This window comes from Calonectris borealis, chromosome 2 (assembly GCF_964195595.1).
Source record: "Calonectris borealis chromosome 2, bCalBor7.hap1.2, whole genome shotgun sequence".
NCBI classification, from domain to species: domain Eukaryota; kingdom Metazoa; phylum Chordata; class Aves; order Procellariiformes; family Procellariidae; genus Calonectris; species Calonectris borealis.
Genome location: NC_134313.1, coordinates 68,541,393 through 68,568,969, shown reverse-complemented (window position 1 = coordinate 68,568,969; position 27,577 = coordinate 68,541,393). Strand labels below are relative to the sequence as shown.

General features: G+C 36.8%; 1 protein-coding gene across 5 annotated transcripts in view; it reads right to left on the bottom strand.

Annotated features, from left to right (window-relative positions):
- INVS (inversin) overlaps nucleotides 1-27,577 on the bottom strand; it is a 103,738-nt gene that overhangs the window by 45,366 nt on the left and 30,795 nt on the right. For 4 of the 5 annotated variants that reach the window (XM_075142240.1, XM_075142245.1, XM_075142242.1 and 1 more), the window contains 3 exons: nucleotides 12,752-12,925; nucleotides 6,915-7,082; nucleotides 2,474-2,654 (listed from right to left, as the gene is read on the bottom strand). In XM_075142240.1, coding sequence (XP_074998341.1) covers nucleotides 2,474-2,654; nucleotides 6,915-7,082; nucleotides 12,752-12,925 — 523 coding nt within the window. Of the gene's footprint in view, nucleotides 1-2,473; nucleotides 2,655-6,914; nucleotides 7,083-12,751; nucleotides 12,926-17,483; nucleotides 17,620-27,577 lie in introns of those variants that run through there. The other variant, XM_075142244.1, reaches the window with a different exon arrangement.

Genomic DNA, 27,577 nt, shown 5'->3' with positions numbered 1-27,577 from the left:
GAGGACTAGGCAAGCCTTCTTTTGTGGAATGGCACTGTCAGGCTTTATATGTATAGAAGTATCAGAAACAAGAGAAAATGGTTCAAAAAGGATGAACAGCTATGTGGGGATTATTTTTTTCTAGAGGTTTTAGGGTGTACAGGAAGGTTCCTCTTTCCTTTCAGCCATTAAGACAAGCCTGGACCCAGAACAGAACAACATTCTGTCCCTTCCTACCAGAAAAACAGTAAAAAGAAGAGATGTAATGTTGCTATGCTCTGCTCCTCCCATCTCAAGACTTTAAGAAGTGAATTGAGGTGCACTGGAAGAAGTTGGTTCTGAGTGCAATCCTAGCAGGAAAAACATAGGAGTACTGATCCTGGAAAAAAGTTGCCTGAACTTTCAGGACACACAACTAGAAAATAGAATCTTCTGTAATCAGGACAGGAGGTCTACCTAAATTATCTACGAGAAAGAAGGCTTGAGGAAGTTGAAAAAAAATCTGTATTGGGTGCAATAGTAAATAAATTGGTGCAAAGATGGATCTCACTTGGACGTTAATGTAAACATTAAAACTCAATTCTTGAGGTCAAGAACTGTCATTTCTGTAGTACTTTTATTTAGAAGAGATGTAACTTGGCTGAGACTTTTATCTACACAAAAGAAAAGCTAACAGGAGCAACAATGCCCTAAGATGCAGTCACATGCAACCCATGACCTTTAACAGTATATTTGTGGCTGTATCCATGCACTACTTAAAACCTCCTACTGTTAACCCATTTAGTAACATTTTAGACTCTTTGAGATCTATATACAGCATCCAGTATCTAACTTAAAAACAAAACCCTAAAAATTAATCATGATTTACCAATCAGAAGTTCCCCATGGGCATATGCCACCTAGAGACCTCATCAAGTTCACAAAGGACTCTGGAGGTCTTGGCACATCTTCCCCCTTTATTCCACATTGATTAGACAATCCTTTTTTCCAACAGACAAAAATTCTCTCTTAAATACAATCAATTTCAAAACACGATAAATTTTGCTTCTTGGACAGAACCAAGTGATAATGACTATTTCTTTGGGAGACCGATCCTATGACACTTAAAATGTTTCACAATTTCTCTGTAAAAATTCAATATCCTTACTTGAATGCAAATGCAAATCTGAGAACACTCTTTCTTCTTTTTTCTTTCTTTTAAATAAACATAATCAAACTACATGTATATTGTCACTGGAGTTGCCGTAACTCGCTCCAGTGAGCAATCTGATTCTTTTATTGGCATTCTTTGTCTGCAGTGTCCCAAAGGGTCATGGGGATAAAGCCTGTTAAAAGGGGAGAGAGAGTGTTTGAAGATTCTTTCTTTTTATCCGGTACATGGTGTTTATTTTCTCCTCTGGCACATAGGAGAATGGAAAATAGGAGGTTAATTTTCTAAATCATATTATTTTTGTGCCTGTCATTTTATGAGTTGCGTTTCCCTGTACTTAGACTATTTATATTTAATCAGGTTTTTACCTGTTTTGCAAAGATCCGGTTTTGTAACCCGTAAAACCAAACCGTGCAGAATTCATATATGCAAGGTTATAATTCACAGAGCATCTGAGTCTCAGGGTAACAATCTGAACAGAAAAAAACTGTATCTGAATAAAACTTCTTGTCAGATCTGATTAGATTGTCATAATGTGTCTGATGAAGAGCTCGTACTAAGAGTAGGAGCAGTGTCAGCTCTGCCATTTTCTTGTTGTTCACTTGTGCTGGCATTATCAGATTATCTGCGGTTTCTTTGCAGGAATTTTTTTAAGTCACTTATCTATTTTGTGAGGGGTAGTTTAGTAAAAACTAGATAATATAATCCATAAATCCACTTAACTGGGCACACGCAAACTGCAATACATCGCAATAAGCTGAAAATGAATGAATGAATGATGATGCCACTGTCAACCCCTCCACATTGTGGAGTACTCACTTCCCTTAGGCACCTCAAAACCCTACGTGACTGTCTTACGTATGGACCAAGTGAGGGTGCTAGCATCAATCCGTATATTAAATATTAGCAAAGTTTTCTTTTTTTTTCAGATAAAAATTAAATACAAACAGAAGTTCTGATATTTTCTTCACGCACCCCAATGGATTGTCTTGCATACACGCTGGGGTGTGCACACCCCACTTCGGACACCACTGCTCTAGAGTACCAGGTTTTTTATCTATGAACAAAGCTACATATGCAAGAACATCTCAATATGCTCTAATTGTTCTTAAATCATGAGCATATATAGCCTGCTGAAGTAATGCATTTTACAAGGCTTTGGAGAATCTGAAGCAAAAAAAAAACAGTCTACACACAAGCTTCTAATCCTGGTCTAGCAGAAACTATTATTGCTCTAAGAGATTAGTTAGTATAATGCCAGGCTGGAATTAAATAAAAAACAGAGACAAAGATTAAACACCACAGTCAATTAATTATTAAATAACTTCAGCATGTCCAGTTTACCAAGTAAGGCTGCCCAGTGAAGGGGAGTTCGAAACAAGTTGTCATAGGAGGTCACGTTGCAGCCTTCATAGGAGGTCAGGACATCAACAACTGCTACATTCCCATCAGCAACAGCAAAATGAAGGGGAGTTCGTCCTTCATAGTCTTGCCAGTTAAGCAGAGATTCTGTAGGTGCAGCTTCCTTTAACAAAAAAAAAAAAAAAAAAATTTAAGTGGAAGAGAAAAGCTATATACTCTTTACAGACTTCTTTTTTTGAGTCTTATAATAAGGAGATAAACTGTCCTTATTCAGTAGAATATAGCTCTACAACCAAATACTTTTGTTACAGTATAGGCTATTTTCAAGTATTTCTTATACTTATTTAATTATTGTACAAGACCTGATTTTTGGTACATATCCTGTAGTTTTACCAGTCTGTTGTGCAGGTGGCTCCTTACACAGATCTTTAAAAGACTAACTCAGGCTCCTGTGAAAATAACTAGATCTTCTTACTTGATTTTCTAAGTTGAACACAACGTATATATCTTCATAGTTTTCTTCTAGGATACTCCCATTTTTGCACAAATTAATCTTATGGCTTTCATTATAATACTTTTCTAGCATTTTAAAACCACATGACTATCAGAGTATTTCTAAAGGATATGTCAAGGTCTGCAGCTGACAGGACAGAAGTAAATTAGAGAGTACTTCCAATAAATGCATCTACTTGTAATGGGCTTAATTTTGAATAAAAAGATCTTTTAAAGTATCATGATGTCCTGGTTCCGGCTGGGACAGAGTTAACTTTCTTCCCAGTAGCTTGGGGGGGTGTGCTGTGTTTTTAGGTTTGGTGTGAAAAGAACGTTGATGGCCCACTGATGCTTTGGCTGTTGTTGTGCTTGCACCGGGGGGGGGGGGGGGGGGGGGGGGGGGGGGGGGGAGAGCACAGCCAGGGTGGTGGACCCAGCTGGCCAATGGGGTATTCTATACCATGTGACGTCATGCTCAGTATAAAAACCAGGTGGGGGGGGGGGCTCGTCCCCCGTTCGTGACACGCGGTCGGCGAGCAGTTGCATTGTGCATCACCTGCTTTGTATATTCTGTTATTGTTGTTGTTCTCGTTATTATTACTGTTCTACTTCGTTTTCTTTCAATTATTAAACTGTTTTTATCTCAACCCGGGAGTTTTCCTACTTGTGCCCTCCCGATTCTCTCCCCCACCCCACCAGAGGGGGGGGTGAGCGAGTGGCTGCGTGGGGTTTATTTGCTGGCTGGGGTTAAACCACAACACATGATTAGTCATTTGATCACATAACATAGGCATTAATAGATATAACTTGACTTTACATCACATTTTCTTAAAAAACATGCTAAATTACTTTCACATAAGGCCCCTAGCTATATAGTTTTGTATTATAATTTCCTCTCTCATCAACTTTTTTTCTAGACAGATTTCTCTTCATGACTTTCTCTCTCAGGCAAAAGAACAGAACAGGTAAAAATGAACATCATCTTAGCGTTGCAGAGATCTCCAAATGGCAAATATCACAAAGGCCCATGAAATACAAACTTTAAACTTCACTTTCCTAAAAAAAGAGGTATCTCTAAAGAAAATGGCAAACAATAAAACAATAAAAATTCAGGATGCAGGACACCAAACATCTAGAGCAGAAGCAGAATGTCAAAACAAGAGCTTAAATAAACTATAAGTTTATTTAAGTAATAACAGTAAGTCTGCTGTTCTATCTCTGACAATTCAGAAAAATTGACTGAAGTCATGGGAACCCTGTGGAAAAGAAAAATGGAATGTAGTCCTGAGTTCTTTAACTTCCAACACTAGAGTGGATTTTAACCCATGACAATTGAGAAAAACAATCCTCCTGAAAATACAGAGCCACACTGTATCTTAGAATATACTTATGAAAGAGGAGGGAGAGATTGTGATCAGTGCAGCTTGTTAACAGTAAGGAAGTTCCTGATCCCTTTCTCACTAAACTAATTGCAATTTTTCCTATTGACTTGACTAGGTACACAAATATCACGCAGAAAGAATGTGGAAAACTATAAAGTTAACCTGGATGTGAAGATCTAGGGAGGAATGAGAATCAAAGGTGATGCTTGAGCAATAGATCTGGAACTGGGTAATATTGCAAAAAGTAGCTAAGAGAAAAGGGGAAGATTATGAGCTCTGCTAGGTAGATATCTATCAAGATAAGTAAGAAAAACACCTCAGTTTAGAGAGAAGACAAGATCTTACTAAAGGACTAAGTAAAAAACAAAAAAAGGTATTTATACTCAACAACAAAAAAAGATATTTATACTCAACAACAGATTCAATAAACATTGATTACCTAGTAACAGTGTTTCTGTATCATCAACTTTTACAGCATATTCTGTAAGCTAAATTACTTTTTCATTTAAACTTGTTATTATCTTACTCCATCAATAAGCATATATATGTATAACTATTTGGAATATAAACAATTTAGTTGATGCATGAAAAAGCCTAGATGGAATCAAAAATACACTGTTTTATCTGTCAGAGTGAAAAAAAAGAATCAAAAAACCCGGACATGATCATGATTCTGTATTACTAAAGGGAATCTTCGAGAACACCTTCAGTAAGGAGACAGATATTTTTTACCTTCGGTAGTACAGCTAGCTGAGATGGAGTTAATTTTCCTCGCAGCAGCAGGTATGGTGCTGGGCTTTGTGATTAGAACTGTTAATAACACACCAATGTTTTGGCTGTTATTGAATAATGCTTCCACAGCACCAAGGATTTCGCTTTTTCATGCCCTGTCCTGTCCTGCTCCCCCAAGAGAGTGGGCTGGGGGTCGGCAAGAGATTGGGAGGGGACACAGCTGGGACAGCTGACCCAAATTGACCCAAGCAATATTCCATACCATATAACATCATGCTCAGCAAAAAAAGCTCAGGGAAAGGAGGCAGGGGGATGCTCATGGCTACACTGTTTGTCTTCCCAAACAACAATTAAGTGTGGAAGCTCTTTTTCCACTTTCCTGGGAGTGGCTAACATCTGCCTGCTGATGGGAAGTAGTGAATAAATTCCCTTTCTTGCACGCAGCTTTTGCTTTCCACTGTCATTATCTTCATCCACGAGTCATCTTGCCTTTCTTCTATTTTCTCCCAGTCTCGCAAAAAGGGAGTGAGCAAGTAGCTGTGCGGGTGTTAGGCTGTTGGCTGGGGCCAACACACCACAACTTTTAAAAACATTTACCTCATCTATCTATCGTTTGAAAAAGTCTGTATTTGAATACAGCAATCCTTACCTACTTTTCAAATTTATTTATTTATTTCTCTAGTGTGGCAGAAAAGTAGATGGTATATACAAACTAAAACTTTGTGACAAAATTTTGTTTGTGACAAATTACTTCACAACTGAGTCCTAATTAAAATATCTTGAATAAACGGAAGTAATACAGAAATAAAATTACATTAATTTAACACTGGAAACGTCTCAAAAACTGTTTTTATAGTAAAAAAAAAAGTATCAGTAACTGTAAGATTATCAATGTGATTTGAAGAAAAGCAAAGCAAATTTTCATGTGCCACACATAAGTTCTAAACTTGCAAGCTAATCAGGCAGACAGACATATAAGTCATTGTAGTTAGCTTACAATCAATACGTGTCTAGTCCTGAAAGACCTTTGAAAGACAAAGACCTTTGAGAGACAAAGATATAGAGAGATTGTTGTAATATGAGAGAAAAATTCAATTGAGACTTCTGTATCTTTCCATGTTAGTGAAGTTCAGAGATTTCCACAGAATAAAAATCAAGGTAAAAATCAAGCTGAGCACATGATTTCATTGTACTCATTATAACTGTCAGTGTAGAAAATGAAACTGAAATACTGCAGAAAGAGAAAATATGCCATCAAGGAGAAATTACTAAATCTGTATACAGAAATATTTGGAAAGTCTCAATAAACTGATTGTGGGCTGACTGATAATTGATCAAATACTTCCCAGAATTCTGACTCAAAAGACCAAATTAAATTAGACTTTTCAGTGCAGTTAACTAGAAATAAACTTTCAAATAATGAAGAAAAGACACACAACAAAGAAATCAGTGTGCAAGACGCAACTGAGATGAGTAATATGGCTGGCCATTTTAATTAGGAGAACTTGCAACCCCTTTCTCCCTCCCTTACCCCCCAAATGAACAGTTACACACATCAAACTAATTAAGGGAATATATATAGTCCATGAGTTAGAGCAAAGATATTGACCCATAGAACTCAGAAGAAACCCCTTTCAAGAGTGCAAAAAATATTTAAGATGATTTCTTACAAAATTCTGTATATTAGGAAAAGCAAATGATTTCATTCTCAAAGAGTCAGTGGACTAAAATGAAAAATTTCAAGAGAATAAAAAATATTTCTATCAAATGAAAGCAATAAATACAGAAAGTGTTATATATATAACAGACTTTCTTACCAGAATACATTTCACTGTGTGAATTGCACTAGGGTCCTTGTTGTTAGCTGCCCAGTGAAGTGGGATTTTTCCTTCAATATCAGGAATTCCAATATTTGAATCATGTTTTATGAGAAGTTTCACATGCTCTGGGTTATTGTAGTAGGCACTCCAATGCAATGCTGTTTGCTGGAACACAATATTCACAAGTTTTACAAATACGTTGAAAAATGAATATAAGATGAAAATTAAAGTTGGTTAGAATCTGAAATGTGATTTAACTGTATTTTCACAGAATGAAAGAGATCACCTAGTCCAACTCCTCTGCTCAAAGCAGGGTCAACTATAACAGGTTGATCAGGACACAGTCAGACTTTTAGTTATCTCCACAGATAGAGACTCCACAGCCTCTCTGGAAAACCTCTAGTGTTTGACCAGTTCCAGTGTTTGACCTGCCTCACAGTAAAAAAATATTTTCTCATGTTTAAACAGAATTTATTATATTTCAACTTGTGCCCATTGCCTCTTGTCTGTTTCACTGGAGACCATTCAGAAGAGTCTGACTCCATCATCTTTACTGTCTCCCATATGGTATTTATACACATTGCTAAAATCACCCCTGAAGTGTCTCTTCTTCAGGCTAAATGTTCTCAGGTCTCTCAGCCTCTCCTTGATGTCAGATGCTCCAATCTATTAATCATCTTTTTAGCTCTCCACTGGACTCGCTCCAGTATGTCTATGCCCTTACTGTACTGGAGAACCCAGAAATGGACACAGCATTCCATTTGTGGTGCCACCAGTGCTGAGCAGAGGGGAGGGACCACAGGTAAAACCAGCTTTAAACAATGGGTAAATGAGCAATCTTTTGTTACATTTCAATGAAAAGGACTGACAGAAAATGGAGCACATATACCTAGGGTGGGTGACAACTCAAAATCAGTGGAAAACAGGCTTTAAACAAAACTGAACAAGAGGCCCATCTACCTGAGTAAGAGTAGATACACATCTTTGCTACTGAAGTCTGAATAAGGTCTAAGCTACACCATCTTACATGAGACCCACACTGAGAAGCCCTTCTGCTTGGAATATAAGTATTTGTGGTAGGAGATTAATTGCTTCATATGAGGATTTCTTGGACTATGGCACCTCGAATACTGTGTTCAGTTTTGGGCCCCTCACTACAAGAAGGACATGGAGGTGCTGGAGCGTGTCCAGAGGAGGGCAACGAAGCTGGTGGAGGGCCTGGAGCACAAGCCTTATGAGGAGCGGCTGAGGGAACTGGGGTTGTTTAGCCGGGAGAAGAGGAGGCTGAGGGGAGACCTCATCGCGCTCTACAACTACCTGAAAGGAGGTTGTAGCGAGGTGGGTGTTGGTCTCTTCTCCCAAGTAACTAGCGATAGGACGAGAGGAAATGGCCTCAAGTTGCGCCAAGGGAGGTTTAGATTGGACATTAGGAGAAATTTCTTTACTGAAAGAGTGGTCAGGCCTTGGAACAGGCTGCCCAGGGAAGTGGTGGAGCCACCATCCCTGGAAGTATTTAAAAGATGTGTAGATGAGGCCCTTAGGGACATGGTGTAGTGGGCATGGTGGTGTTGGGTTGACGGTTGGACACGATGATCTTAGAGGTCTTTTCCAACCTGTATGATTCTATGATTCTATGATTCTATGGCAGGAGAATACTGTCCACGCTACTTAGCCAGCCAACAGGGCAATGCCATTGGATGCAGCAATTTCAGACCTGGAGAAAATATCTGAGCTTGGTATTAAGCAATCATGTCCAAGTTAGGATGATCATATGAAGCAGACCTCAGCACCAGAGCTGTACTGTAGAACAACTGAAGTAATTAGTTTCGTCTCTCTTAAATTTGGAAATCTCTTGGAATAATACAAACTGATGGAGAAGCATATAACAAGATTACCCTCCACTAGAGGAAGATGGCACTCAATACGGACACTGGACTTGGATCCGTCTTGAGCAAACGTTTTGACTTTCTGCACTGTCATTGATCGCTCAGAATTCTGAGGTTGAATATTACTGAATCTAATGCCCACCGATCCATGGCAGTCCAATAAAACATCAAAACGCAATCCATGCTTCTATTGCCAATTCCTGACTGCCAGTGGCTTTTTATGGGCATTATTGATGTTCATAATTACATAAGCAAACCAATGTGTGGGGTATTTTTAAACACAAAAACTTTGGTATATTAACAAGTATTTTATTTATCAGACACATCTCTCCCAATTGCCAAGAGGCAGAGGGTTGTAAGATACAGAATTAATTTTATTTCCCATCTCTCTTCCCCCCTCACCCCTGCAAAATATTACATGGCACTTCGATTTGAAAACTGAGGGAAGTAACTGCTGTGGGACATTTGTGTATAAGCCTACGATACCTGGATTAACATCCTTGAACAGTGAGATAGAATATATGAGTTCACTATTGTATCCTTAATGTCTCTGTAAAGGAGGAAGGCAAAAAGGAGCCTATTTTTTGTGTTTGTTGCTTTAAGTTGCAAGTTTAGTACTGTGGTAACATAATATGATAGCACAAACTTTTTGTCTACCTGGAGTTCACTGAAAAAGCGCTCATTCTAAGACGTAACTGGAGGGGCTGCAAGAAAAGGTCTTATAACTGGTGCCACATACAACGATATCCAGCCTAGCACCATAAAGCATGTTCAAACCATCACAGCCTGTTGGGATTTGAATTGAAAAAACTTCTAGCAGTAGAAATTCGTAGTAAGTTAACAAATGTTATTTCTTAAGTGGAGCTGACCAGTATCCCTAGAAACTGACAGTTGCAATGAAAGCAAAAAATTTTTGATTACCAGGAGGCCAACGTAGCCTTGGTTTACTGGCTTCTCTCACCTTACAACCTGCTTTTCAGTCAGTTGCCTACATGGAAGTAGATGTAAAAGACAGTTGTTCTCTCTCATGTTCAGGAATTGTATTTGACAATCTTGATGTGCACAGTTGCAGTAAGGGAAATGAGTAAGCTATGTGCCCAACAGGGTGAAATATGTTGGACTCTGTCCCTGATACCACCTTTCATCAACCTGAATTCCATCTTTGCTACTCATGACACAAACTGGAATAAAGGTGCTCTACATTTTGTGGGAAATCTGGCAATGCTTAAATACTGCTTTGGAAATCTGATAAACAACAGACAAGGTTCCTAAAAAGTTTTGTCTGGTTTCCATATACCTTTGTTAATTAATTAACATGGTCAGGAAGTCAGCATGACCTCTCCAGAATGACTGCTGTAATTATAGCCAGGGTTTCCATGATACATGTTAGAACATCTTGGAAGGTAAACAGCTAATTGCTAGGGCACAGGCTGGTTCGACTCCATTGTCCAGAGGGGACTGAAGATTCATTTGTTGGAAACTGGGCTTGCAGCTGTCTTATCCTACATCCTAGATGATAAAATCAGGTAAGGATATCAGAGTTTAAGCAGTTACATCACTAGAAAGTCCAGTCCCCTTCTCTTACTATGTCCTTTTGTGGTACAATGAAAACCCACTGCATGAGATATGGAATGATGATTTCCACTAAGACCAGCCTTGTCAAGCTGGTGCATTGGTTATCAGCTGATCCAAATATACTTGATCAGGGCACTCACATTTGAATCAGTGGTAGATTAGTGCCTGGTGGGGAGAGTATTTTGCACCAGTTACCAGATCACTTACAAATTGTAAGAAAGAGACCTTCCTGCTCAATGCTTAAAAAGACTCCATCATCAGTAACAGTTCAAGTTGTATTCAATACCATGCCTACCTTGCCAATCGTAGTTACATAATCGTTTTTTGGTCTTCCTTTTGCTATCTACATGCACGGTGCCTCACTTTTTGTTACTATATCTTTGCAGAAAAAAATCAGGCTTAGGGAACATTCATATCTCTGGGTTCTTTGAAAGAAGTCTCTTTCAGATTCCAGGGTATGCAAACTGCTTAAGCACATGAAATTTAAACCAGATATTCCCAGATTAACAGGTCCGCAATAATTACTAGAAATCTGACTACTAAAGGCAATGTGATCACCTCCCAAACACAACACGCATCAAGCATGCCAACAAGAGGGATGAATCTGTTTTGTTCCTTCTTTTAAAATGGGTTAGTGTGCTATTACTGCGGACTGGCAGTACCTCTCTGTATGAAGAGTAATAGTAAATCAGTTGTTTTAAGAACTGTACCACTTTCCTTCTAAGATCTGTCATCTCTTCTGGCTGGTCATTTTAATGATAGTCCTTTTTAACCAACATCAGTAGATTATTTCCTGAGGCTCTTAGAAGTCAGTGTGCTTCTGAAGCAGGTTGGTAGTTTTATTGATGTGGTAAAGCATGACTCGACTTTGCAAAGGGACATGAGACAACTCATGATGATATATGCACTATATGATACACCTGGAAAGTCACCTGGAGATTTCCTGGCCTTTCAAGCAACTGTTGTCTCTACAGATGCAGAAAATTAGTCTGAAGGACTTTATTCTAAGAAGGTAGTAATGTAAAGCTCTGAAGATGTTAAGATCACTTTTTCTCATGAGGAAGTCTGCAGTTTCACAAAACAAATGTCAAAGTGACTAACTGGTGCTCTGCTTCAAATGAAAGTCTCATGCCAGAATGTCACTCAACTTCATCATCACATCCCTCTTACTACATGATGCACTCATGGAAGCAACAGTGCAATAACAATAATAATAATAATAATAATAATAATAATAACAACAACAACAACAACCACCACCACCTGATACTTTGTATTGTCCCTGTTAGAAAAGCTTCTTGACAAACGGCATCACATTCTATCCCAGGCCAAAAAGTCATGTATGAGTAGGAGACTCTAAAAATTGTCCATTTTTACTTACAAAGATACAGAAAAAAAGACAGCTGACCAGATAGATTTAGTCTATGGATATTTCTACCCTTGGACCATCCTTGTGGATGGAATTGAAGGATTGGAAGTAAAGGAGTAAAGTTGACTCAGGAAAAAAGGGGTGGTGGTGGTTTGAAGATGGTGTTCTAATTTTTGTCTCTTTTTCTCACTATACAAAATGACTTTAATTGGCAGAAATGAAACTCATTTTCTTTAAGTCGAGTCTGTTTTGCCCATGACAGTAACTGGTGATCAATCTTCCTGTCTTTATCTCAACCCATGAGCTTTTTCAACCTATTTTCTCCATCTGTTCCGTTGAGGAGGGAGAGTGAGAGCGGCTGGGTGGGCATTTGGCTGCGTGCCAAAGCTAGCCCGCCACACATTTCTAAAAGGTAGCACCTATGGACAGCTGTGTCAATATCACCACCATTTTAGTGGCCCCAGTGCAGGGCAAAATCAATCACCAAGTGTTAGGAAGGATGTAGCCAACAGCAAACCTGCATTCAGCTCAGCACCAAAGGAATCTCCTTTTTTTATTTTAAACTCACCTTTGGTATTGACAAATACTTTGAAGGCCTTTTGCACAAAGTTTTCTAGTGACTCTTATCATTAAATGATTCTAAATGTAGGGTTTTTCCAAGGAAGAAAAGCATGATAAGCACATGCTATCCAGATTTTAACAAGGATCACAATGTTACTGAAAGACTTAGACCTTAAAACCAGTGGGTTTTGGATCCTCTATTACTCTATGTACTCTCAACAAGAATGTCAATTAACTCAGTGCAATGAACTTTTACATCATTATCATCAGGGAAATATTAATGTTTCTAAAGGTGATTATTACAATACCAGCGTTAGCCACTATTTTGAAAACGCAGAAAAAGTTTCTTATGACTGAAATAATTTTTCACACACATCTGTTTGATGTAACACCAATTTCTAAAGCTGCTACAAGTGTTGTCTTAAAATAAGCAGTATTTTTACCTTGTTTTTGTCCTGGGTATCCACTTCTCCAGGTGCCATATGTTTTAGCAACAAAGCTAAACATTTTGGGCTTTTGTGACGTGTAGTTAAATGTAATGGTGTCATACCCTCCAAGTCCTTCTGCATCCAGTTCCCTCTACGAGCCAGTAAGAGTTTCATGAAGCGGTAATTTCCCTGGGTAAAGAAAAATATCAGAAATTTATTGCAGTTTATCAAACCAAATGATGATATTGTTTAGATAAATTTACTGTTGTATTACAGTGCCTAAAAAAATGCACCAAAACAGCTCTAAGCTTTGGAAACATCTAATGGAGATTTTTTGTTAAAAAACATTAACTCCTGATTTTTAAGTCTGTTTTGCTACTTGGTATTAGATACATATCTTCCATTAGTGGAGTGTGTAAGACAGAGTTCAGTAATACCAAAAATTCTGCAATATTGTCAGAGTTTCTTGACAGTTTAAGCTCAATAAACATCATGTAAAAACTGAAACAAGACCATTACATGCTGGTTTCAGCAAGGTAGACAGTTATCAGATGAGGAATAAAACTAAACATGAAGATAGATTACAATTTTCAAAATGAAAGTGAGAAAAACAACAGGGAATGATTCAGAGAGATAAAATGTACTCATCTGAATGAGTAACAAACATATAGAAAAGTGACTGTTTCTTACATTTTCAAATTGAGAACTGTATATGAGTTTTGATCTACTGTATGCATGATAAATGGATGGGATAGCTAGCTTTGTAAGACATTTAAAATACTTAACACTGTGGACTTACTAGGTTTTCAAAATAAATAATGTAGAAATGCTCCTGTGACTATAACTGAGGGTGGATCGCAAACAAAACAATCCAGTTTTATTTCTCAAATCATTGAAGAAGCCAGTCAAAAATTAAAGATATAATCATGCAATCATCAAGAAGCTGTAGTGATTTAAGGTATAGCCAGCTTTGACTTACTACTGCCCCTTGCTTGGAGGTTATTTTCCCTGTAACAGAGATGTTACATATGACATTTTGATGCTTCCACTTCACTTCAATACAAAGTCTATTGGGTTTTTCAAACCACCTTCAGCAGTAAAGTTTCGGTTAAGGACCAGTAACAGCTGAAGCAATAACTCATTAAAGCAAAACATCTGGAACTAGCTTGTGTGATCATGGTTTAAACATCCCTATTCTTTCCCCACTCTAGAGTTTAACCTTTCCTAAAGTGAAAGGAGTGTGCCGTCTCCCAATTTTGCTCAGTCTCCCAATGTTTCCCAAAATATTAGTTTTTTCCAATTTCACATACTGACAATTTAAGTAAAAGTATCAATTACCCATAAATATAATGAAAATAGAAAGCTCAGAAGAGAAGAGAAATTGCACTAATTCCACCCACTCAGGGGAAAGCTGCAGCATTTGATGAAGCTTTATTAGACAATGTACACAGGAAAGGTGACACTCAAATCAATAGAAGTCATGTCTTTGGGTTCTTCTGCTTATGGAACTACTTGCAAATTAACATATTTCAGTCTGCTACAATTCTTTTATAAATCCTGTACATTAACTTAGTCCCTTTAGACTGTCTTTGGAAAAACAATGAAAAAAAGCTAACCATGTGTAGACAAGTGCAAGCAGTGCTAATGGGGGCACTTCTGTACATCATAAGACTCAGAACTGCGAATCACTTTGTCAGTAGAATGGTAGGGTGGAGATGGGCCACAGGATTCCAGAGGCCCCCACAGTATCTAGTGCCCAGGCATAAAAATATTCTAGTTTCCTTTTTCATAGAAGCCATAAACATCGGAAGGGCAGATTTTACATATATTACTGTTCTGTTCTTTGTCTAATAAAAATGGAAGAGTTGAGCTTTATGTGGGCAGAATGGATTTCACCAAGTACATCTAAAATAAATGAATGTGATTTTTTTTTCCCTGCTACACTATTTTATTTTAAAATACAAAACAGGGAAAGCAAATCATGAATGAGCTCAGACAAAATAACCTCTTCCTGCTTCTACAGTTTATTGTCATCGGTTCCTTGCTCTTCAGCGAAAGCCTACAAAAGAAGTCTGCCAAAAACCTTACCACAAACCTGCCTGAAAATGCAAACTTCTCTTGCCAGAGACAGCATGGCTACTGTACTCTTCAACAGCACTCACAGTGAGTAGTGACTGACTAATTCTCCTTCTTCCGCTGGGTGCGAGGGAAAGCATAACCTTAGGATTTTGTCCCTTTAATACACAGACACGCATCAAGGCATACACTGAAGTACAGAGGTAGAACAGCATAACGTCTGCACAGCTACTGATCCGCGCAGAACACACTCAAAATGAATTCATGATAAATTTGGGAATGACTTAGGGATGAGAAAACTCCTCATTATTGCCATTATAATTTACAGGTAAATACAAGAAGAATTTGCAAAACTCATTAAAAAGGAAAAAAAAATAGCAAAAAATCGCAATGTATCATGATGTGGATGGGAATTAGACTGGGGGAAGACAACATTAAATAACGAGAGAATATTAGTCTTGGAAGAAATATAGCTGCTTTTCTCCATCACAGAGGATAATGCATTTGGTTTGTTTTCAGTATTTCCTGCTCAATGTGCATGCATACACATGAAAGAAAAAAACTTGATTTTCTCTTGTTGATGAATATTTATTGGAAGATTTGCAAGTATTTTGTGCTTTTTGAATGAATTCAACTGAAGAATCAAAGTTAAAATAATACATAAAACTAAGAAACGTGCATTTTTATTATTAGAGTTTCTTTCCCTATACTGTATTTTATTTCTGCTGTTACACATTTTTCCACCAGTTACTACTATATTATTCTGTTGCATGCTTAGCCACCAACAAATCCCTCTCCCTTAGGAAATGCATCTGTAATAAATCCCCTCATTCTGAAACACAAAAGATTCTGTTTCTTCCAAATGATTTAAGATTTTTTTTTAAAGACCACCACAGAAAACACCTGTACTTACATTACTTATTTGTAATGATCTTATTCATGCTCTTACTTCTGACTGCTGTTCTTTTCTTTAGTAATATCACAAATGTTGCTGTGTTCCTTTCACTTGTTAGAAAATAATACCATCCCTACTAATGACAAAGGAAAAATTCCCCAGCTTCAATTGATTACTGCTTAAGTTTGTAAATATGCAATGTATCAACATGTCTTGAAGGCAGATTTAATTTAGGTCTTACTAGGTGGAGGGGGAGAAAACATGCTTAATCTGAAAAGCAGTTACTAGTTGAATTCCTTCATTTTTATAAAATTCTTGTGTATAACAAGTCTTTAAGTTTTTACTCACAGAAAATGCACTTGATTGGTCTAAAGATTCCTGGGCAGCATGAAGCACTTTGGGTCAGTCCATGGTCTCTTAACATTGATAGTGTCTCTAAAATGATTCTGTTATACTGTGAAAACCTTATGAGCAAACAGGATTAAATAGTGGTACAGAAAACTGTACCTGGTAGCCAAAATTTACTATTCCAATGCTGATTCTTAAAATTCCTTTATATTCTATTAAAATTATTTTTAGCCAAAAGAGACTCATCTCTGTATGCAAACTACAGCACAGTTTCAGAGAACAGCTGACAACTAACTTCAGCATAATCAGAAGAAATACTTTGCTATTTCAAAATTTCAGCCACATATACTAACTACAATGGACTAGAACACATTTTTTGGCAGGCAGATAGTTCAATAAGCAATCATTGCTCTGCCATCAAGTAACGACTTTGAAGAAAGTTCTGGACCCCAAGCCTAACTGCTAAGCAGTCAGAAAAACCTTCCTTTCCTGAATGTTTCAATAGAGGAAAGAGCGATTGGAGAAACATCTTAGTCGGAATCAATGAATTTGCCAGAATTCAGATTATCCCTGAAATTGAAATTGAAAAAGTTATCCCCAAAATTGCAAATTCACTCAGAAAAAAACTGTCTAGTATTTTCAATATGACTCTATCACCTGGAACATGTTCCAGCAGAAAATTGCTGGTAAACTCTTTTCTACCTACTTTTCCGGGCCTACAAGATAACGTGTTTATTTCTTCATCCATCTAAAGCAGCTTTTTCAACCTATTTTCTCTCCCTGGCCTGTTGAGGAGGGAGAGTGAGAGAGCAGTTGGGTGGGCATCTGGCAACCAGCCAAGGTCAATCTGCCCCGTATGGTCACCTAAGTGAAGGACTAAAGAAAAAATGAGCTCTGTACTGATAACAGTGTTGTTATGATTCTAATCGTAGGTTGATAGTGAAATTACTGATGGTTGTACTACCAACGCATTAAAAATATTAGCCTCACACTTCACATCATGCCACTCTATACAGCCCCGGCGCAGTTCTGCTCTAAGTCGCCCAGTTGCCCTATGCCTCTGTTCCAAACACTTCCTCAGAACTTGGACCTTCACTCAGCAATGGGAAAATTAGGGAAAGAACTTTCTTTTTCCTTTCCTTGGATCAGTCTTCTTCCCTACCAAACTCATGGAAAACAGGAGATCTAGTATGTGACTGAACCTAATGTGCGCATACGGGTGTAGAGAAGGGGAGGGATTCCAGCATCACTGCGAAGCCACTCTAACATCTAATGACCTTCTGGACCAGGTTTCAGCCTTCCCCCAAGCAAACAGGCAGATACAGGTTCCTACTGGTCTATTGTTCAAAACAGTTCAATTGTACTGCAACATTTAGAGCAATCATATTTTCGTATTACTGTTGGGAAGGTTTAAATAATGTTACCCACCTCTACTAGCTGGCTCTCTGGTAATAGGTAGCACAATAGACCAACCAACCTAACACAGAAAACACTTGCATAAAAATACAGCTGTGCTAATATTCCAACACCCAAAATGAAAAAGAGGTTTTGGCAGACATTTTTATTCCCCACATGATATGTAGCAGTATAAGAAAGATTCAGAGTTGTTAATGTTTTTTTTTTAATTTACCTTTTCAATACATGTACTTAATTTAATACATTCCAAAACATGTTGTTAAAGCCTGCATCTTAGACTACCACAGAGCTAAAAACAAATTGCTGTAGTTAATCCTGTTTTTTGTGAAAGGTTTTACTCTTCATGTAAACAAAATTCTTCCAGAAATATCTTAGCATACATGAGAGTGAGCCTCCTTAACAGGTGACAGGATATTCTCTCCCCAACCGTGAGATAACATGCATGTTCCCTCTGAGACCCAGATCACTTAACTTGCCAGCAGAGAGGTCATGTTCAGTACTCTGCTACATTTGGTAGAAGCCTGGCAATGCCAGCAATGGCAGCTGGGTTCACTGCTAAGCTATCAGGAGATAAAAGAAGAACAAAATTGCAATTAATACTCACTAGGAACATCTTACTTTCTCTCCTCTTAGCTGGTTAAAATCTGATGCTTTTCTGATTCAGAATTGAAAAGAGTACAGTTCCTGTAAAATGTGTAAAATTTTCTTTCTGTGAACTCAAAGTCAAAGTCTGTAAGAGCAATAGGGACATTTAAAGTAACATCATGTAAAATACATAAATGTTAAAACCTGGATTACTGACTGTTGTTATGTAAAATAAAACACCATCTGAAATGGAGGAGTCATTATCATCTTAATACCAAGTGTGCATATGAAACTAAGTTTCATCACAGATGTCTCCTGGATAGTCATTAAGTAGATAAGGGTCCAAACACTTTTCCAAACTACAAGTAACACCAGAAGGCAGTAGACAAGTACACTTATTAATAGAACAGGAACCAATCCTTTTAATCTATTAGTATTCTTTCTCCTTATATTACTTCCATTTTACATGGCTAAAGCCTCAGTAAATCAACACCCCTCTCCTGTACCAGATGTGGTTCTAGAAGAAATGGGAAGGATAAAGGGAAGGGGGAAATAGAACTATTTCATCTAAATTCTAAATGAATGACAGCATATCAGTTTCACCGTAGTCCAGATTGCCATTTATTATGCACCAACAATCAGGAAGATTTTGCAGAATCCTAAATAAAATTCTCCTGGGCATATAATGATGAATGACACTTAAGTATTTTGCATAGCAAACTTTTAAGTATTTCAGAGACATACAAGCTTGCTTTACAGAGTACACCTGGGTTCTGGAAACATTCTGCTGATGTGCAACAGAGCCCTGTGAAAATTTATTTCCCTTCTCATCCCACTATTTCTTGGTGAGTTAACTTGGTCATTATATAACCACGTGCTTCTACGCTCTGACTAACCACTTCTCCTACCCTGTAGTGTGGATATAGCTCTGAGGTTGCACTTTTCATCTTTGGATTTTAAAAACATACTACGTAGGTAGATAAATGTAATAGCATTTTATAAAGGGAGAAACTGAGCTGTACAAGACAAGGCTAAGAGTCAGAGGAATATGTGCACCTCTCCAAGCATCAAAAGCACATCCATAGATAGGCTACCATCACCTTGTTATCAGTGCGTTAAAAGGGGCCAATACCTATAGAAAAATTGCTTATTTCCCTATTTATTGCTGAGACCACATTTTCAAAAAGCATAACAATTCTAATCCATGTGAAATATTTAACATGACTTGAAAGAGTGATTTGTAATAATTTATAATGTAGCGCACATGAGCTGACTACTGACTTACAGCACAGCTACACTTGGTTTTTGGAATACCTACAATAGGCTTGTGAAGATTTATTTGACTGTAAGCGTTGCTAGAGAACTAGGAAAAAGGCAGCCCAGCATCTCTATATAAGCTCCCGGTAAACATGGCAGGGGTCGTTAAAAAGAATGCCAAGCTGTTAAACCGTGAAGATGCTACTTTGGCCCCAATTCAAAATTACATACCTGCTTTCCCAGTACTGGGAACAGACAGACCAAAAGAACATAAAACAATTTAAAAGTGATCCTTACAAAGGAGGTGGTTTTTAAGGGTTCTTCATTGCCGACAGTCATAAGCACTGAAGATGCAGTCAGAGCATATACTTCCAGCAGAATAGAAAGCCTTAGAAATATTTACAGATAAATGGCAAGTTAGAACTGAAGGTTAAAATTGACCCTCTAGGTTACTAAATCCAACCTTCCAGCACCATAAGGAGTAAGGACATCTAATCCTTTTCCAAAAAATCCTAGAGATTTCTTTTAAGTGCAGTTATGGTGTTTTGCAATTTTTTCCCCATTTCTCTCAGTTTTGGGCTGGGTTTTTTAGGTTTTGTTTGTTGTTTTTTTAAGACACACACACACACACACTTCACTCTTTCTATCCATGAAGGTACAGTGCAGGTTTTAAAACCTAAATAAGCATCGGTCTTTTTATCTCAGTAACAAACGATTAACCCTACATTCCCCCCAAAATATCATCACGTCTCTGCACTCATTCGAGTTTGAACTCATTTGTTTTGAACACAAGCAAGCAGAGATTACAGAGCGTACCAGAAGAGGTCCCACTAAGCAGCCTACTGAATGGCAATGCTACTTGTCTATTGCTAATGCAAGTATCTTGTCAGATATACCAAAAACTGCACTTCTCTCATCCATTAAGTACATTCGTCGATCAATTAGCACATTGACATCCTTTTCAGTCGTTTTCAAATAATAAACTCTTAATACATAGAATAAATTGTTCTGCCCCATCCCCCACCCCCCTCACACAGACTTGCATTTTGGACTACCATATTTCCAACCATTTCAATTACTTTCAGTATTCTCTTACTTCTGGTATCCCAGACACTCCAATCCTGTCTTTGACTGACAATAACGCCTAATCTTGTGTCACTGTGAAGTATCCTTAGAAAAAGTACTACTTGTGATGCTAAGTGAAAAAAAAATTGAAAGTGAAAAATATTGACTAATACTAGGTTCAAATGCAACTGTTGAGGAATTCTAATACACTCCTTCTGATCTTACAGTTCATATTTCAACTGTAATTGTTTTCAGTTCCTTATGAAATTCTTTACCATACCCTTCCATTTTGTGTCCTAATTTCCCATTTAACTTGCAATTTTCCATCTAGCACTACAGTAAATATTTTCGTGCAGGCCTAGAGAGGCAATCTATTGAATTTATTTCTAGAAAATCAGCTAGCAAAATACCCAGTTAGTCTCGAAGAACCTACTGCTGACAGCGTGGTGTACATTTTACCCAATTTTCTGTTTATGTTTACGTACTTATCCCTTAGAAACTAATTTTAAATTCTTGCATGCTACTGAGGTCAAATAGGCTACTTCTCTCAGCTACTTTTCTTCTTATTTAAAACATTATTTACCAGTATTAAAAAAATGTTGATATTGAAAAGAATACCCCAAATTTCTCCAATGTTATGATTCCCAAAGAATGTTTCATTGATTAAAACTCTTTTGTGCCTTGCCCCTTGCTGTTTCTGTACTGTTAAGATGAGATTTACCAAAATCAGGCATTAACCGCTTACCATAGCCCCATAGACAGAGAGAACTGCAGTAACTAAGCCTGGTCAGCAACTGCACAGAAGACTGCAGGCAAGTGGTAAAATAAAAGTCCCCGCAGAAGCAGAAGCACGAAGGTGGACCTGTTTAATGGGGTGCATTTGAAGACAACAGAGAAGGAGTAACAGTGCAGCAAGTCCACCATCCATGACAGTAGGGATTTTGGAAATCTGATAATTATACATCCCACCACAGTTTAATAAGTTATTAGCTTATTAAATTTTGATTTTTGAAATATATTCATTATTAATTAAGCAGCACTTATGTAAGATGTTTTAGCACAATTTTCTCAGTATTCTTTTGTGAAAAGAGAGACTATTTAACAATCAGTAACTCCTCTTCAGAGGAATATATATATATATATATAAAATTCAGTTACTTTTACTCTTTCACAAAGAGAACACCACAAAATTATTACAGTTGAATTAATTGCAAAGATAAAACAGGTCTGCTTTTTTAATACTACACCAATCATAGTATGGGCAGTGATTATACTTTTACTGTCTTTAAATATTATTCATGTTTTAGTTTTCCTTTTTAAACTCATAAATTATACTTAAGAAAGTATAGCTGGATACATAACAAAAGCTTGAGACCAGGAAAATAAATTGTCTCATAGGTTATTACCGACATATTAACTCATGTACACTGTTCCTTTGGTTTAGACCCAGTTTGGGGCAGAACGAGAACTGGAAAGGTGCATGGAAATTTAGCATACCAGGCCACTGATCTCCTTTTCCAAAGCAGCACATTCTGCCCCAAATATACTAGTTCTTATTCTAAGATAACAAAAAAAGTGAAATAGATTGCTATGATTTTTTAACAGTCAGATTAGATATCAAACCTTTTAAACCCAGGACTCCTTAAAAGTTGGAGTTAAGATTTAATCGCTGCTCATGTCTAAAACACGAAATTGTCTACACTTTTTAATAGTGACATGCGAGTTTCTAAAGTCAGTATACATCTATACATTGACAAATAATAAATTGTATTGTGCACTCAGACACTCACTGGGGTAAAATATGAACAACATGAAAGTCATTTAGATTTTACCTTAAAATCCAAGCAGAATATAGCAGCCATTTTACATTACATTAGCACGCTTTGCCAACAGATTAGCACAGCTGCTACAGCCTAAATTGAGAACAGCTCTTTGCCATCAGATGCTTTCAAGAAGCAGTGAAAGTCAAAAAACTTGAACTCCTTAATTGCTAGCTAAGCCATTAAAAGATAAACATATCCATGAGCTTTCCCTTTAAAACAAAAATGGCAACTGAATTTAACCTGCTTATGTGCACAGAGTAGAAACTGCTGTCTTTGACCTACTCAATCTTACAGAAGATAACCTTGCTATATACACACACATACATACTCTCTCTCTCTCTCTCTCGTTCCGGCGGGTAGGTGCTGAAGAGAGGATGCTTCACCCCACAGATCAACTTGGTCACAAATTTTCAAAACCCAAGAATTTTAATAACTTTGGAAAGAAAAGGGGCTGCGCATGTGGTTTCTTTAGAGGTTGTTTCATCTATTAGTATCCTCTAGCATTAGAAGCAGCATGTTCTCAGAACATCAGAAACAACTTAGCATGACATGGAGCATATGAAGGACCTTCTGTCATCAACACCTGCCAGTTTTAGTAGCTTTTCAGGGAACAAACTAAGCTCTTACAAAAACAGAAGCTGTTTTACTTACTTATCTTACTTCTAATTTGATACATATAGGAACAGAATGCAAATGAAATCCATACATCAAAAGGAGCATTTTGATATGCTTATATTATCAGCTAACTGCCAGAAATCTGACAAGGATTCTTCACAAGAAAAATTATTAAAATAGAGACTAGCAAGTAGATATATTAATTAAATTGCAAATAAGAATTATTTAGATTTATAAATTAACACCACTTATGTTTTGAAAAATTATCTATGCATGAAATAGTGAAACGTCTTGATTTCTAATACACTGAAACGGAATGAATATTGCCTGGTTACAACAGCTATAAGCCCTGTAAGAGCTACCCTTTATACGTATATGACTGCACCGTTCTTACACTCCCTGACCATCAGTAAACTTTTTTTAACAGTTCCTGAAAAAAAAAAAAAACAATACAGTTACTTAGAACCTCAATTTCTAGTTAAAATGAGTAAAGTCACCATCAAAATAGCAGGCTGTCTCTCTGGTTATCACGTGCTGTATTGCTATACATAGAATATTGTTATTTGAGCAAATAAGCTCATGACAAAGCTTACATAAAATTTTGAATGTTTAAATGTTAATACATTTTAATTATTTTAAATTTCAAATGCTATATCAAGCATACACAAAATTAGAATCACAGACAAGCTCCCAATAACTTTTTTCCCCATCCCTGTCATAATAAATATGATTTTGATATGTAAACCATGAATAGGGAAGGAAATTCTATTTTATCCATAAATCTTAACAGTTGGATTAAAAATTCTTCATTAAAACATAGCAGGTGCAAAAATACTGTCACTGTTGAATGAAACCACACCAAAAGAGAGGATGAATAAATCAAATTATTTCACAAATTTAAAGAAAGGTGATCGTATTCATCAATCTGATTGCGAAGTCCTACAGAACAGATACATTGAAGCGTTTCTAGTAAACATAACAGTTACAAGGACATTCTCAATCCTTTCAAATACTCCCCTCAACCTTTGCGACATGGGCAAGACTTAGACACTGAAGATGATAATTCTTAGCTCATTTTTGCTGCATACTGTTTACTTACCGTGGTAGTCTATACTAACTACATTATAAACAAAGTCAGGAGAGGTAGTAAAGAAACTACTCCTTCCTGTTCTCTGCACTCCCTAATGAGCTGGCAGACGATAGTCAGAAGACTTGATTTCCACACGCATCTTCAGTATAGCTGCTGCAGAGTGAACGGAAACAACCTGTCTCTGAACAGACAGATAAAATATAATAATGTAAATTTTATTAATTATAGGGAGTTAAACCAGTATTCCTTCTAGCTCTGGAACAACTTCAGTCACAGCTGGACCAGTTTAATTCAAGAAAACTTGAAATCAAGTGTTTAGGTAGTTTTCATTTGAGCAAAACTAAGTGGTTAACTGCTTGATTAAAAATGTAACTGAAAAATAAAAGTGTAAGAAAATCTTTAGGATTATTGTTTCAGACATAACCCTTAGCAGTCATCCATTGAATTACAGCTTTGAAAAAAAAATCTGTAAGCTATTTATTACCTCTGCATGGACAAGGATGATGCCATGTCTTCTATCTAATACACCACTGGCAGATTTAAATATGTGATGTTTTGCTAATCCTTTCAAGTCAACCATGGAAAAAACGTCACTGATTTTGACATTGGGTTAATCTCACAGAGTACCCTTTTAGCAACTTTGTTAGCAGCATCCTAGCCTCAAAAGTAAAACACTCAACCGGACAGATCTCTCAGACAGCTGAATAGAAACCTTATTTACCAGTTTCCAAGCTGGACATGTTCATCTGTCTGGCAAAGCATCTTAGGCAATACATCAGCCAAGAACATCAGTACGACTTGAGGCCAGTTTTGACTATCAGACATTTTGACTGAAAGCAACGCGGTGTCTGAACTTAGAGCACTTCTCCCTAAAAACTCTTGCAAGATTGGCTTCAATATCTTGGTTTCCATAGGAATAACAGAACTATCAACTGGCACGCAGTCAAAGAATGCAACAGAGAAGACAACTGACCAATGCTGTAAAAGCCAAGGTGAAACTGTTTCCCAGCATAAGCTGAAGGAAAATAAGTGTTTGTATCTTACAGCCTTTGACCTTTTATCCATGGTCTGTACCTGCTGTTTCTGTGTAGTCTTCTAGGCTCTTCAGCTCTAATTTTTATGGTCTACCTACAGAAATCAGTGGCTTTCATGTAAAAAACACTTCAAGGATGAAAATGCAATTAGCATTCTCATTTCCAGTTGATCTCTTCTACTGTCATTGAACTTGTTTTCCTGTAGTGTTCTTTTAAAGTCATTCAGGCAGAAGTACCCACAACACACAATCTCTGGGGATTTACGAGAAAACGCGAGACTCATCATCCATATTTACAGGATCACTGCCCACCTCTTCATAAAGAATCAAAGACTACGTTTCCAAAAAATCTTGTATTTCAAAAAATATTGTGATTTGAAAGATTTGGCAGCAAGTGCTGACACCCTTCTCCCCAAAAATACAAGTACTAGAAAATATTTACTACATTCATTTTTTTCATCTTAATGGCTTAAAGTTGAACAGTCTTGAACTAAGAGTAGTGTTAAAAAACTGGAAAAATATTTCCCTGAAATATATCTCTGTCTTTTTCACAATGGCATTTTCCTATATTCACATTTTTCTCAAATCCTAGTAAAGTTTTGATTTATGTCCATATTTATAATGTTCTTTCCATTTTTAGTAATTATCTGTATACCTCACATAACTTGTGTGTTTTGCAGATGTCCAAGTCTCTCATGGCTTAGTTATTACATACGTTACCTAATGCCTCCTAAACTTCCCACCTCTCTTCCAGAAACATAAGACAAGTTAGGATGGTTGCTCAAAAGCATTTTAGCAAGACAAAAAAAATCCTCCATAATCTGCTTACACACAGAAATTTTTAAATTGTATAAGCTCATACTTTAAAAGGACAAACCTACATTTAGACAGACTTCATATGATTTTCCATTCTTCTAAATATGTTTCTATGCTATGTCCAGATTTCTGTTTAAAATCTAATAAAAATGTTATAAAGAACAGTATTACCCATGACAGAATTCTACCTGAGAAACAAGTCTGAATGACAGCCATCAGTCCAGTCAAAGTCCTCACTTTTTATCCTAACTCTGTGCAGTACTGTTTCATTCTGGAAGCAAACTAATTGCCATTGCTACTCAGTATTGCTCTGACCCGTACTGTGTCACTACTGCCTTGTACTTTTTAATTGCACCCCTCCAAGGGCTTGTGCAGGTGATGTCCTTACAGACTTCTGGAAACAACAATGCTTGCAAAATTAAAACTTTGCATGTATACTCATTTTTGAGCATATCTTCCCAGAACTTTTTCTTATGATTTTAGCTGCTATTTTATCTGAAAATATATCCATGTCTTTTAATTGATTTAAATATATTTCAAACATCTTAAGTCCTATAACAAACCACTGTGTGAAAAAATTACAAAACTACAAATCAAATTCTGTTTTATGAGAAAAGTTCTCCAGCCACAGTGAAATTTCCAGAACTATTACAGAAGTAGACAGACAACCCATAATGAAAATAACCTGCAATAAAGGTAGCTTTACCCTTACTTTAAGTAATTATTGAGACGCTTGAGGCTACTTTTATGTACTGTGATATTTTATAGCTTCTATAGATACTACAGTGATGTTTGAGAATTAAAACTAAGTCAGAATCTACTTACAGTACTAGTAAATAAACCAAAGCCTTAGTAAGCTACTCAAACTATATCCTAGCAGTAAAAAAAGTACTGGATTTATTTCTCTTTGTTCAGACTACAGGCAGTTAAAATAACAATTCAAGCTTGGTGTTTCTTAAAGTCTTCCCAAATCTATATCATACTAACAGAACATTGAAAAAACATGTCCTATGCATATATATATTTATGTTTAAATGTTCCCATCAGAAGGCTCAACATATACAGATGATATTCATAACATAAATCACTTAATATTTCAGTAGAAATCATTCCCCATTATTAAAATTGGTAGCATTCTTCATTAATTCCTCATTCTTCATTAATCAAAAAATGTGTAACAAAAAAGGCTTTCAAGCTGCTCTACAAAGAGAAAAAAAAAAACAACTTTCATAGGTAAGGTAAATTAATTTTGCATTTTATGAAATGCTGACATTAGCTGTTGCTTTCCAGGAAACCACAGAATTTGCTTATGTAGTTTATACATATCCATTTTGACTTGAGTGTGAGTCACCTAATTCTCTTTAATCAATAATTTAACCAACTGTGTACACACAAAAAGAGAGACAAATGAAAAATTAGTGCTCCTGGAGTTTGTGGCTGGCTATAAGATCTGAATTTATTTTTCAAATACCTTCTATAGCAATAGCCTAGCATGCTGAAGACATCCTATCTAGTATACTATTGATTCAAATGACAAGCCTGAGCATCAGATTAAGGACGTGTCATATACCTGATAGAAGATTCTCGGAGAATTCAGCAGAAAGATGTCCTGTTTCAAAATGATCTATTGCTGGTACTACATTTATTGAAGTGTATGTGGAAACATTTAACACAAAACTAATTCACTTAAAATTAGAAAAACACTTATAATCAGTGAAAACAAATACCTTCACTTTTTACGACAGAATACCTGGAAAAAGTCACCTCATTCTAACAGAAATCACCAAACAGCTCACAAAACTGAACTAAACCGAACTGATGA